This window comes from Anser anser (genome assembly GCF_964211835.1).
Source record: "Anser anser genome assembly, chromosome: Z".
In the NCBI taxonomy this organism is placed as follows: domain Eukaryota; kingdom Metazoa; phylum Chordata; class Aves; order Anseriformes; family Anatidae; genus Anser; species Anser anser.
The window spans coordinates 11,698,977-11,712,909 of record NC_139723.1 but is presented as its reverse complement, the minus strand read 5'-3'; the positions used below and the strand labels follow the sequence as shown (position 1 = coordinate 11,712,909).

At 39.7% G+C, this 13,933-nt stretch overlaps 1 protein-coding gene across 3 annotated transcripts in view; it reads right to left on the bottom strand.

Moving 5' to 3' along the window:
• PTBP3 (polypyrimidine tract binding protein 3) overlaps window positions 1–13,933 on the bottom strand; it is a 65,075-nt gene that overhangs the window by 34,094 nt on the left and 17,048 nt on the right. For all 3 annotated transcript variants that reach the window (XM_083816485.1, XM_083816484.1, XM_083816486.1), the window contains exon 2: window positions 3,107–3,182. In XM_083816485.1, coding sequence (XP_083672611.1) covers window positions 3,107–3,131 — 25 coding nt within the window. In that variant the 5' untranslated portion in view covers window positions 3,132–3,182. The remainder of the gene's footprint in view (window positions 1–3,106; window positions 3,183–13,933) is intronic.

Sequence of the window (13,933 nt, the reverse complement as noted above, 5' to 3'; positions counted from 1 at the left end):
TGACCACCCATTCTGAGAAGAATTTTCTGCTAATTTCCAACCTAAACCTCCCCTGGTGCAACTTGAGGCCATTCCCTCTAGTCCTATCACTAGTTACCTGCGAGAAGAGGCCGACCCCCAGCTCCCCACACCTTCCTTTCAGGTAGTTGTAGAGAGCAATGAGGTCTCCCCCAGCCTTCTTCTCCAAACCAAACACCCCCAGTTCCCTCAGCCGCTCCTCACAGGACTTGTGTTCCAGGCCCTTCACCAGCTTCGTTGCCCTTCTCTGGACATGCTCCAGGGCCTCGATGTCCTTCTTGTAGTGAGGGGCCCAAAGCTGAACACAGTGCTCGAGGTGCGGCCTCACCAGAGCAGAGCACAGGGGGACGATCACCTCCCTGCTCCTGCTGGCTGCACTATTCCTGACACAAGCCAGGATGCCGTTGGCCTTCTTGGCCACCTGGGCACACTGCCGGCCCATGTTCAGGTGAGCATCAGTCAGCACCCCCAGATCCTTTTCCTCTGCACAACTTCCCAGACACTCTGCCTGTAGCGCTGCATGGGGTTGTTGTTGCCAAAGTGCAGGACCCAGCACTTAGCCGTGTTGAACCTCATCCCATTGGCCTCTGCCCATCGACCCAACCTGTCCAGGTCCCTCTGCAGGGCCTTCCCACCCTCCGGCACATCGACACTTCCCCCCAGCTTACTGTTATCTGCAGACTTACTGAGGGTGCACTCAACTCCCTCATCCAAGTTATCAATAAAGATATTCAAGAGGATGGGCCCCAGCACTGACCCCTGTGGAACACCACTGGTGACTGGTCACTAGCTGGACTTCACTCCATTCACCACCGCTCTCTGGGCCCAGCTGTCCAGCCAGTTTTTAACCCAGCACACAGTGTACCTGTGCAAGCCATGGGCTGCCAGCTCCTCTAGGAGAATACTGTGGGAGACCATGTCAAAGGCCTTGCTTAAGTCTAGGCAGGCTATGTCAACAGCCTCTCCCTCATCCACCAGGTGGGTCACCCGGTCACAGAAGGAGATGACGCTGGTCAGGCAGGACTTGCCTTTCATGAACCCATGTTGACTGGGCCTGATTCCCCCAGTGGTCCCACATACATTGCATGACTGCATTCAAGATGACCTGTTCCATCACCTTTCCTGGCACCGAGGTCAGGCTGACAGGCCTGTTGTTCCCTGGATCCTCCTTACGACCCTTCTTATAGATGGGCATCACATTAGCAAGTCTCCAGCCATACGGGACCTCTCCAGAGGACCATGACCACTGATGGATGACAGATCGTAGAATCATAGAATATCCTGAGTTGGAAGGGACCCATAAGGATCATCAAGTCCAACTCCTGGCACCGCACAGACCAAGCGCACAGTCCAAACACTTCTTAAATTCAGACAGGCTTGGTGCAGTGACTACTTCACTGGGGAGCCTGTTCCAGTGTGCAACCACCCTCTCAGTGAAGAACCTCTTCCTGATGTCCAGCCTAAACTTCCTGTGCCTCAGCTTCACACCGTTCCCACGGGTCCTATCACTGGTGATAACGGAGAATAGGTCACCTGTCTCTCCACTCCCCCTCGCAAGGAAGTTGTAGACTGCGATGAGGTCCCCCCTCAGCTTCCTCTTCTTCAGGCTGAACAGGCCAAGTGACCTCAGCCGCTCCTCATATGTCTTCCCCTCTAGGCCCTTCACCATCTTCGTCACCCTCCTCTGGACGCTCTCCAACAGTTTAATGTCCTTTTTGTACTGTGGTGCCCAGAACTGCACACAGTACTCGAGGTGAGGCCGCACCAGCACAGAGTAGAGCAGGACAATCACCTCCCTCGACCGACTAGCAATGCCGTGCTTGATGCACCCCAGGATATGGTTGGCCCTCCTGGCTGCCAGGGCACACTGCTGGCTCATATTCAGCTTGCTGTCAACCACAACCCCCAGATCCCTCTCTGCAGGGCTGCTCTCCAGTGTCTCGTCGCCCAGGCTGTACATATAGCCAGGGTTGCCCCGTCCCAGGTGCAGGACCAGGCACTTGCTTTTGTTAAACTTCATGTGGTTGGTGATTGCCCAGATGTCACAAGTAAATTAATTTACTTTACTTAAAGTTAACTTGTACAGACATGGGACATGAATACTTCAAGCCCACATAAACTGAAAATATTTCTAAAGGAAGCAGTCCCAGCTTTCTCTCACTTTCAGCTTTTTGCCTGACGTAAACTTCCAAGTAACCAAATATATTTACTGCATCTTTCTCAACACATGAAGCATAAATTTATTTGGGTGGCAACACCACTTTAACATGAATGAAGAAGCCATGGCTGTGGCTTCACACTGAGCCATCATACCACTTAAATATAACTAGTTTCTTTACCCTGTACATGTCTACTTAATTTCCCACTATCTCTTCCCAAAAAACACTGTGCTGAAGAACAATTCGTGCAGATATGTGGTGAATCAGACCGAGGAACCACCTGATCAAAAAAAAAAAAAGTATACTGCTTCCCTTGCAAAAAAAAACGCGTACATCTCAACCCATGGAGAGATCGCCTGGGGACATGAACTGGCAGAAAAACAACTGCGAAATAAATCATAGGACTGTCTGTGCTGCTGCTCAAGAAATCCTGGAAGTAGGGTAGAAAGCATGAACAAGAACACTCAAGGGAATCAGCTTAACTGTTTATCACAAATCCACACAACGTGCCCTATGTTCCACCAAACTGAGATTAGTGTATGATATTCATCTTCTGACTCTATAATCCAGACAGCCTTGAATACTGCAAAACAAATATATTTCAAATGCACAACTACAGGAAAATTGTGCAGGCACTTGAGAATCTCTACAGGAGGCTACTTGTTGAACATGATTATAGAAAATTGGTATATCTTGACCCATTTCAACAAGTCAGTTTTAGAGTTTCTCAATACTGTTGTTAAACAACACTGGGTAAACTCCAGTGCCTCTACTGATGGCAGTAGACTGAAGTCAGATTTCGTATAGTTCAGGACCTGGTGCAGCTGCTAATGGTGACAATAGAGAAATAAAATTAAAAAAAAAAAAACAGAGAATACACATATGTTGTTGAAGAAGAACTATGATAAAAATCTTTCTCTTATATATACCTGTAGCTGGAGTAGAATTATTCATGGTAAAAGTCCTTCTGCTGATTCCAGAGGATAGAAGCTCGTCAGGTCCACACTGAAAAATAAAAGACAAAATTAACTGTAAAAGCTATTATTGAGAAAGAACTTGATAAAAAACTTAACAATGCCTGTACTTTATTCTTCCCAATAATGTTCCCTTTCTAATACACACTACCCACTATTGCTGTGAATTTATTTTTCACAGAAGGAGTTGGATTTGATGATCCTTATGGGTTTGTTCCAACTAGGGATATTCTATGATTCTGTGATTCGGAATATTCTATGAAAAAGTGCCAACCACACAACTATTTATTCTGTCTCAAGATGTTAGTTAACAAGTTCAGCTGTGTTACACTTATTATTTCTCTTATTACTTACCCTACTACAGTTTATGTTTTAAAAGATTAGCAATAACAAATGTTTATGAAAAGAAATGAGCTGGCAGCAGGCTCTCAGTCTGCATGCAACATGGCTTCCAAATACGAATAAACACGTAACTACATCGGTTAGCATTTGTTCTGACCTCAGAAAACTAACTTGAGACATTTTCAAGTACAGCACTCTTTTTAAACCCAGTTGTTATCCAAAAGAACTTGATTGTGGATCATTTGTAGTTAAATATATATATATATATTATATATATATATATATATATTGAAAATCAAAGTATATGCTTTAGGAATACTGACAATTTGTGGCTCTAACCAACAACAGAGAAGAGTTTGAGCACTACAGGTTCCTCATCCAAAAATGCCACATCCAACACACCAGACTTAACTAGCAACTAGGCGCTGATTTTACCCTGTATGATTGCTCTAGGATGCCAGTCAAGCATCAACTTCTTCATATGACAGTTCTTCAAAATGCCAATGAGGTATTTCTTAAGGCAGTTAACGTTTCTGTAACATGTACCACACTTTTCTGTAACAGTATTTACATGAAAAAGTTGCGACTAAAGGGAGCGGTTCTAGAAGATGGAGTAAGCTGATCTGGACAGCTCATCACCACTTTGGTGGAAGGAAAGGCTCCCACTGCCCTTGCCCCAGTATTCCCTGCTGCTTATGCTGCACCAGCTCTGGTGCCTGAGAGATTCTCTACGAGATGGTCCAGTCCCTTAACCTGCCAAAACTCTCTGCTGAATCGGGTTCATAAGTTTATCAGCTGAAAGAAGGGTTGAAGAATGGCAGGATCTAATGCAAAGGAAGGAGCAGAGCTACGTGGAGAAGGGACAGGACTACAAAAGCATCCTTTTGGCAGCAGCAAGCCCTCACACTGGTTGGTATTGGCTGCAGAAGTACAGCTCACTGAGGACTGGCTTATAGCCCATCTGTGCTTAAAGCAGCGGTTTGGTCCTTTTCCTCCTTGCAATTAACCACGTGCTCATACTGCTTCCCCACTGTGGGGAAGATCATTTGCAACAGAAGGCCATTCTTCAGCATCTTCACTCTCCCATCTCATCCCATCATCCCAAATACACAAAAAACCTCACAGTATATTGAACTGTTTTTTCTTAAATCACAAATTGGCTTTCCACTTTTCCTATTTCACTACAACATTTTTGCATTTGTTTAGAATTACTGACTCATGATAGACAAGGTAGTTCCAATTTATTCTTTCATTACTAAGTAGGAATCAGAAACCTGTTGTTTGGAAAGCGTAATTTAATTTTGGACATTTCTTTAAAAGCAAGTAAAATGTGTAGTAGAGACTAACTAGCCCACTAAGGGGCGTCTACAAGATGCAGCACACAATGACATGATAATGAAACAAATTATTCTTCTCTATCTACAATGGCCAATTTCCCTGACTAAGTAAGGTATATTGTAAAGCTTTAAATTACTGCAGTAGATGCCTTCCTTGGAATTACTAAACTGTTCTGTGATTTTTAAGTTTCTGATGGTGGTCTGAATATGCGTGTCAATGATTCTGAAATTCAAGTATAAATAAGGCTGCACTTATAGCAAACAGGTACAGCAAGCATCTTAAAGTCAACAAATTTAGGTTTCTGAAGTCTACAAGTCAGATACTGTTGGAAACAGGACAGTAAGAGTGTTACCCTGAAATACTTCTTTAGAAGATGTACATTTTTCAAAACTATATCACATGTTTATTCAGCGTTACATCTGAAATCAATGAACCCTAAGAACAACATCTTAATATTGGAAAAGACTGTAGTATATAAACAAAAACACATTTTTTCTGCAACTCTCAACTGCAATATTTTTCCTGTAACTTACTTACAATCACAAATTTTCCAGTACAGTTCCATTAATTACAAATGGAATAAGTTCAGACAAACTTATATTTCATCTGAAAGAAAACAGTTTTTCCTAGAAAATTGTTAGCCTCCTTCTGGACTATTATTTCTACGTCAAAAAGTGGAAGAATATGATCACAGCTTTCTACTATGAAATAGCTAGAACAACAAAAAAAGGTGGCCCAATAAAATAATAACTCTTTCAAAGAGCACCTTTTTGCCTGCATATAAATTGCAGTTTTGATACTTTTTCTCCAAGATTCTACTTGGAAACAGAAGAATTTCTGTTCCAAAAAGGGTACATTTTGACACATGGCATTTTCAAGTTATGCTATTAACAAACTGTTGTTAACTTAAAATGAAGTTCAGAGGCGTATCTCATTAACTTTTACACAATCTGATTGACAAAAAAAGAGCTAGGGGTCGTGAAGAAGCATGAAAATTGCCATTATTTTCCACTTCCACAATAAGCTTTCTAAACACCTGCCATATTCCTTTATTCTTTCTTCCACAGACTATGTTTGCAACAGCAGAGATGGAAATTGGAAATTCTACTTCCAAACTGAAAATTTAATGTGAAGTACAAAGTACAATGCCACTGATGAAATAAAATAAAATAAAATAAAATAAAACAAACACATTTCAAAGAAAGTGGAGTTGAACTAACACAAATTACAAGGTAACACCATTTGCATTAAACATAAATTAAAATAAAAAAGTAAAAAACCAAGTGAGCAAAAGCACCTCAATGTGAAGAAACAGAAGAAATTTACAGGAAATGATCATGAAAATGCAAACCTTCCCTCGTCCAATGCAAAAGATCCCTCCCAAACACATTGGCTCAACAGGCTGATCATCAGTCACCCTTGAAGAATGTTGTTTTAGCATAGATAGCTGCTCTTCTGTAGGCTTGAATGCTCTGCTAGCAATACAGCCAGCTCTGCTGTCTCTGCTATCAATTATTGAAGCTCCCTGCTACACCAGTAACAAGATACAGTGTACTTTTTAAAAGTCATGGAATGGTAATTTAAAAAAGAAGAAAAAGAAAAAAGGAAAAAAAATGACTAAAGTATTAGGCTTGTTCCTTTCATTATTGAAAAGATAAAGGTTTCTTTTTGGAACAACAAATTGAGTAATAAACAGTTATTAAAGCTGAGACAATGTACACTGTTATACAATCTCAAGTATCTTTTCTAATCATGATTAGAACAATTACTAAAATATGAAGTTGCCATTACACAAAAATAGCTTTAATAAGCTGTTCCTAATGGCAGATGCTGCATTGAAATCGAAAACACAATACAGACCTAAATATACTGCACTAAGTATTTAACAACAATTTCAAATTCAGCACTTTCAAGAACTACAGAGAACACAGTTTTGAAAACTGTCTAGTTACCCCATCTTAACTTCTACAAATCTGGGTAATGGTATAGTAGAATCATGGAACCCTTTTCACCATTTTTCTGCAAAACAGCTAGAAAAAAAAAGTGATTAGCAATAAAACTGACTATACACACATGCACAAACCTTTGTATTGCTCTTTTAAAGAGGTATTTCTCATTTTAGTCTACTTTTTTTTTTTTGTAAGATCGATGCATCAGTTTTAAAAGAAGAAATCCAAAGTAATAAGATTTTTAAAAACCATACAAATGCTTATTACATTGGTAATGATCACATTCCAGATACAGATTGCAAAGTCTGTCTCTAGCTTGTACATGTTTGTTGTTCACATCAGCAGCAGGAATATGGGAAAGGAGACAAACTTTACCAAGATACAGCATTCATCCTCCCTGCGAGGGAGGAAGGGGAGGACAGAGAGGGGCAGGTAGCAAAAAGCTTAGGCAGCGCCTTTCCCCCTGCTTCTCACCATGCTAACCAGCACGCACGTGAAATACACTTACTGCATGGTATGTGCCTCGACTTATTTACCCTCTCTGCCGCATTACCAACTCACCTTAAAAATATATGTACGTGATTTTACTGCATAACACAGAAAATATAAAAATCCATGCTGAAGAACTCTTTTGCACTCAAATCAGCTGTTTTCAACAAGACATAGCCAAAGCGTGCCACAGCGAGGTGCTTTAAGTCCCAGCTCTATGACCACTGCAGCAGTCAGCAGCTCAGGGAGGGCTGCTGGGAGGGGAAGCATCAGGCGGGCCATCTCCTGACCCACTGGGTGCGGGAGGCTGCACAGCGCTGTCCAGACCCACAGCAGGGGGGAGTCGGCAGGTGGTGCAGCGTTCTGCATGTCTTCTCCGTTACAGCAACGAGACACTCGCAGAGGGAAAACAACGCGATCAAACAAGAGCCTACTTCATCCTCTGGGTCTAGAAAACACAAGGGTTATTTCAGGCAGCAGCGACTACTTTCAGCCTTTAAAGCTGACAACAGACCTTCCAGGAGACAAACAGATAAAGGAGCGCTACCAGTGTTTCACTAAGCATACTGTTACCCTTCAAGCACAACGACTTCAGCCAAAAGTGCTGACAACATCCCTGGCTGTAACAGACATCCTTCGTGATGCGGCTGGAGCCAGCCTCACCAACAGACATCGGCTGGCTGACAACAGGTAGCACGCTGCTGGCTGAAATAATGGCAGCAGCGTGCTGGACGGCATTCAGGGCTTTAAATCTTGGCCAAATCCAGCCACTGCTGACATCAAACTGAACACAGATGGCAGTGCCATCGTTTGTAATTAAGTTTCAGATATTCTGACCTTATTTAAAATACCTATCTGACATGGATCATTTCTCTATCTTTAATTACTGTTACTAAAATATTAAAAAGCTAACATCATTCAAGTATTTTTTTTAAAGAGTATCAGCATCATACTTTTTTTGCTTGTTTGCTTTTATTCCTTTAAAAATTTTAAATTAAGATGTTATAATTTGAAAGATACCAGCACACTCCAAGGTAGATGAGACTGCTGTTGTAAGCGCTGTTGTTGCCTCCACCCTTCCACGTGCCTTTAATTTTCCTCCTCCAACCAGGAAACTGGAGCTAGTGTGATTAACAGATTAGACTACACAGCACTGTCAAATTATTCATGCACTGTAAAGCACCTTGGAGATGCTGCTGTCAAATCAACCTCAAAGAAGTGCTGCTCAGACTACCAGTACTACAACATGTCAGCTAAAAGCTTAAGAAACATACATCCAGATAGAGGCACAAAACTAATTTTATATTTTACACCATGGAACATCTTTAATCTTTAAAAGCATTTACACTCAATTTACTACTATAACTTGAAAAAAAAATCTGGAAACTTGCAACAGGCAGCAATCAAAATTTTACTCAAGTATTCAAAATTTTGTTTTTTAAAACTAAGGTTTGGATAAACTTGTCATGTTTGCAATGCTGCTCAATTTTCCACAGACTTGGGCTTTTCTGGAAAAGAAATCCCTGTCAAAGTATCACAATGACAAAGCATGAGATCTTGAAATTCTTAGAAAACACAGAAAACTCCCTTAGTAGGCATTCTAATATTGCATAAGTATCAAAACTAAAAAAGTTATAAATGGCTTTTAAAAGTCAAGTGTATATGTAGTGAGTATAAGTATTCCCTTTTCTATTTTTGGCTGTAAAAAAATCAGTAAAACTAATAAACTTTAAGACTGTAACATCAGTTACTGCATCAGTCCTGAATGCAATTAGAATCATCACAGAGCCACAGAATGGTTCGGGTTGGAAGGGACCTCAAAGCCCATTTAATTCCAACCCCCTGCCATGGGCAGGGACCCCTCCCACCAGACCAGGTTGCCCAAGGCCCCACCCAGCCTGGCCTTGAGCACCTCCAGGGATGGGGCAGTCACAACAATTGAAAAGCTCCTTTTAGTGACAGTGGGATGAACTTTACATCAGATGAAGTAAGCAACCTGCAACAAAGCTTCAACTGCTGTCTGCTTCTATTATTATCCCTAACTTGTGTTTTGTGCTCTATGAGAAAGAAAAATAATTTCAAGTTGTAACAAAATATGGTGATTCCAGCCGTCAGCATGAAACACTTCTTTGTTTCCCAAATCATAGCAAATATAGTTATGTCCTCTTAGTGCTAAAAATTCAAGATTTTTCTTCCATTTGTCATTCTATTTCAGCGTGCCTGCCTACTTACAATATTTGGGTGAGGCTGCCAACATTGCATTTTAGAATCTGCTTGCCAGGTCTCCAAAAGTTAATTCTCAGAATAATTTTATTAATTTATTCCTACATGTACAAACAACACCACTACTGAGCCGAAATCAAGTTTAATATGTAAAGACACGTATTCTGCAATGTCTTTTGAAATCTCCACACAAAACCAAACCAATATACAGAGAAAGTGGCAGTACTGTGTCTGGGTTCTAAACTGTACTCACCCCTGACAGCAAAATTACTAATAACAGCACTATGATTAGAAAAAATCCTAACTTGTCAAACTACTAATAAATCCCAGTGCATCTAGGTCAATTACTAGAGCTCCAGAAGTAAAAACAACCAGTCTGTAAGCTTTGCATAGAAAGCACTAATTGTATTTTACACAAAGGAATTATAAGCAGTATATATTATTTAGATCATTACCAGACTCTGGACAAAGCAGAGAAACAGTTCATCCAGGTTTAACTCAGGAAGAGAGGCAACTAAGCACTGGGAAAGGAAAATGATTTTAAATGAATCATCCAATTTTGCTGTATGTCCATGGTCATATCTTATTAATACAAGACTCAACAACTGGATTTCATGCAGTTTAATCAACACTCTCACAAATGCACAAAGTCAGAGAAACCACAAGCCGTAGTGACAACCTGCTACCTTGAAATCATTTGAAACGAGGGACAGATCTTAAAAGTAGAAGGATGAAAATGAAGAATCCAACTGTTTTTAAGTGTCCTCAGGTCATCCACAGTGGCAAGCATACTCAACAGCAATTTCTGCTTCCATAGGTGCCTGGCAAAGCAGGTCAAGATCTTTCCATTTTAAATATTTGCCTTGCCACAGTTTAACTGCTCTAAATTATAAAGCACACCTACTCTGTAGAAGTTCTGAATTGCAATATGGGCACAAGGTACAAGTCCATTACAAAACCAACTCCTTGTCTTTGGGATGCAACACCCTCTGAGGCATAAAACATTGCCAGACTTGGACTAAAAATCAATTAAGAAACCCCAAAACCAAAACAACAAGTATTTTGATTTTATATGCAGGGGGTGAAAAAAAAAGAAAAATTAACTTTGCCAATTAAAACTCTGAAGTCATACTTTAAACATCTTTAGCTTTTTGCATAGAGTCAGTTTCACCACAGCCATTCAATAGCCATGTTTATCCCTGACTATAGTAGCGGAAACCAGAAACCAAGGTACTTGCTTTTTAAATTGTTCATGTTACATTTAACTGAACATTTTTTCTATTGTTACTGGTACTCAACAAGTACAATAACAGAAAAAGTGAAAAAAAAGTAAACTCTGAAAGGTAAATTTGTCCTCCGACCCTAAATATGACCTGAGCATTCCTTCTCTACTTGTCATTGTAGAATATATCCTAAGGATTCTGTTTTTCCCTTCTCCCTAAAATAAAAAGGCTACTAAATACACACTAGGAATACGAACCATAAGCTTTCATTAAGTAACAAGCTCAGGAAGAATGGAAGAGTCATTTCGTGTGCTTGACTCCTTGCAAGCCTTGTTTCCTTGGTTCCTTGCAAGCCATTGTCTAGCAATATGCAAGGGCCCACTAATGAAAAGTGCTTCTTAAATTGACAGCAACTCAATCATTATTTCAACAAAGCACAAAAATTAAATTTTCAAAACATAATCATAATACTGTGTGCTTTTTCTCTTTTCTAAAAACAGCTTGCCTATGTTGTCTTCAGCATGAAGGAGTACAATTTAGCTACTTGTTAAAATATTTTCTTAAGAAAGTGAATTGCTGCTTTCAGGTTTTAGGACAGAGAGTGGGAGAAGGCATACTAGTAGATTCTGCTCATTCAATAGAAGAATCTGGTCTTTCAAATATGTTGTAAATACTATGTGTATATACCAAGAAAATTTTTATCTAATAATAATATTATCCTATATGCTCAAAAAACTTGTACGACATCTGACCTGGCTAAATTGGGATCTAGCTGAGATCAGTAATTGAACAGAAACCTAACAATTAAGTCAGATAACAGAAATTTACCCATACTGACACTGGAGTTGAATTTTCTGATGTAATATCTTCAACAAAATATCAGCTTAGGCTCTTCCCACACACTCCATCCCACTTTCCCACCGTGAGCCAAACGGCAGGCTAATTGGAACAAAAAATAACACACAATCATCTCTGTAGAATCAAAGAGCTGTGTCTGCATACCTGATGGCGTGGTTTCACGGCACATCCTAGCTGAATTAATGGCTTATTGCCACAAAGGTGAATAAGCAGATCATTGAATCTTTTGCTTTCCCTCTCTCTACTCTGTCTTGCTAAAAGGGAATCAAATTCAACCTGCCTACCTGGAAAGCATTTTTTTTTTTAATTAAAACAAGCTAGTTTCCTCCTCCTTTAAGCAGTAATCAATTTATTCCATGTTCAGATGAGCTGCATCTAGGGGGTCAGGGAAACAGAGAAGAGGTTTGAACAAGACTTCACTCTGTTGGCACCAGTAAAAGCTTTAAGAAGTCTTCTTGAAAGCATATTGTGATTAGCAATGTGCTGCAAAGGCCAGAGTAAACAGCCATGCAAAGGGAAGGCAGTTTTTTTTATATAGCTTATGATTTTAATAGCAGAAGAGGTAAAAATGTAGGTAATATAGTCCATATTTTAGACAGAAAGTAATTCTATATTAAAGATCAGAAACTAACAACTATTTTTCACTTAGCAAGAGATATTTACAATCAATATTATTCTTATAATATTTTTCTTCCAAAAGGAGAGTTTAAGAACTGTAATACTTGAATCATTTACGTGCCTGCTTCTAATCATTCTTTAATGAGAGACTCCTTTTAGAATCATAGAATGATTCTCCTGCTTTTCTCCTGCTAAAACTGCTTTTTTATTCACAGGAATACTAGCACCATACAACTATTTACAAGACGTTGTGATGTTACAGATGTAACCAGAAAAACTAATACCAGGCTTCAGCCTCTCATGGTCTGCCCTACCTCAATACTACAAAAGCTTCTGTGTCCTTTTTCTACTATGACTGTAACAGGAGGAAAATATCACTGCCACAGATACAGGCTTCACAGTTAGCATCATGAATATCATGTCAGGTTTGGGAAAGTTTTATAACTCACACACAAAATCTAATGATTATAGCTTCTCTTGCTTCATATCAAGCCTGACTCTTGAAGTGGTATATCTACATTGGATTCTGAATTCACGACTTTGCTTATGTACACAGGTTTACTTGCCAGCTCAGTCTTTCACATTAACACTCTGCAAATTTTCCAAATTTAACTTATTTGTGCCAGGCTCAACTTCAGATGTGCTGATACCCTTTCCATGCTTCATACACTTCCATGCATTTGCATGTCACTTTAGCCAAAGCTAGCAACTAATCCCAGAACTGTACAGTCTCTATCAAGAGCAGCAATTGAGTGAACAAGTTAAGAAAAAACTACTCTTGGAAGAAGATCCGCTAATGCAAATCCATTTTGGTGCACAAATATTCAACAGATTAGAAAGTTGTTATTTAACTAACAACTATTATTTAACTAACAAAGTATTTAACTAACAACTATTTAAAAGTTAAAGCATTTGTCCACTTTAACAGCATTCCTATTCCTGTGTAAACGAAGAATGTAAGAATGGACATATTAGGTCAGTCCAAAAGTTCACACGGCCCAGAATTTTGCCTCTGACACTCGCTGAGAGGTGTGCCTGGGAAAGACTTTGGGAAGAAACAAGCATACGACTATATTTTCTCAAAACACGCTCCCAGAACCACACAAACGGACAAATACACATGCTGACCATACTAGAAAAAGCCATGACACGTATCCAAAAGCAAGACTAAATGTTTGAGAGAGAAACACGTCAAACACAGTAAATGTGCAAATATAATGTATCCTTCACAGCTACAACTTATACCGCGCAATAGAAATCAACATCTAAATAAAAGAGGAAGTAAAAATAACAATCCTATTTAAAACACTTCATCTGCGGACAGGGAATCTTGACCTAAACAATTGTAATCATCATTTAAGTTAGACATTTTAAATTAACCCATTTAGAATGTCAGTAAAACTTCCTTTTAAGGAGAAACTAGTACTAGTAATCAAATAACTCGTGCCTACAGCAGAATTCACTGACTTCTGGACTTCTTTCCCAAAACTTAACGGCAGTCAGCCTACAGAAAAAGGCTGAAAAAATCTTCTAACAAAGCTTCAGGTAACAAACTTTTACATTTCTAGGACAGACATTCCTGAAGCATTACTAATTGTTTTTGACCTTGTGAAACGGATTTCAGGACTAGACAGTACAAAGATACACACAAGGTCAGAAAATGTTTATAGACCATGTTTTGTCTGTTTACGTTAATGCTTGTATATTTATCTCATTATTTTCATAAAATGCAATTTCAAGCC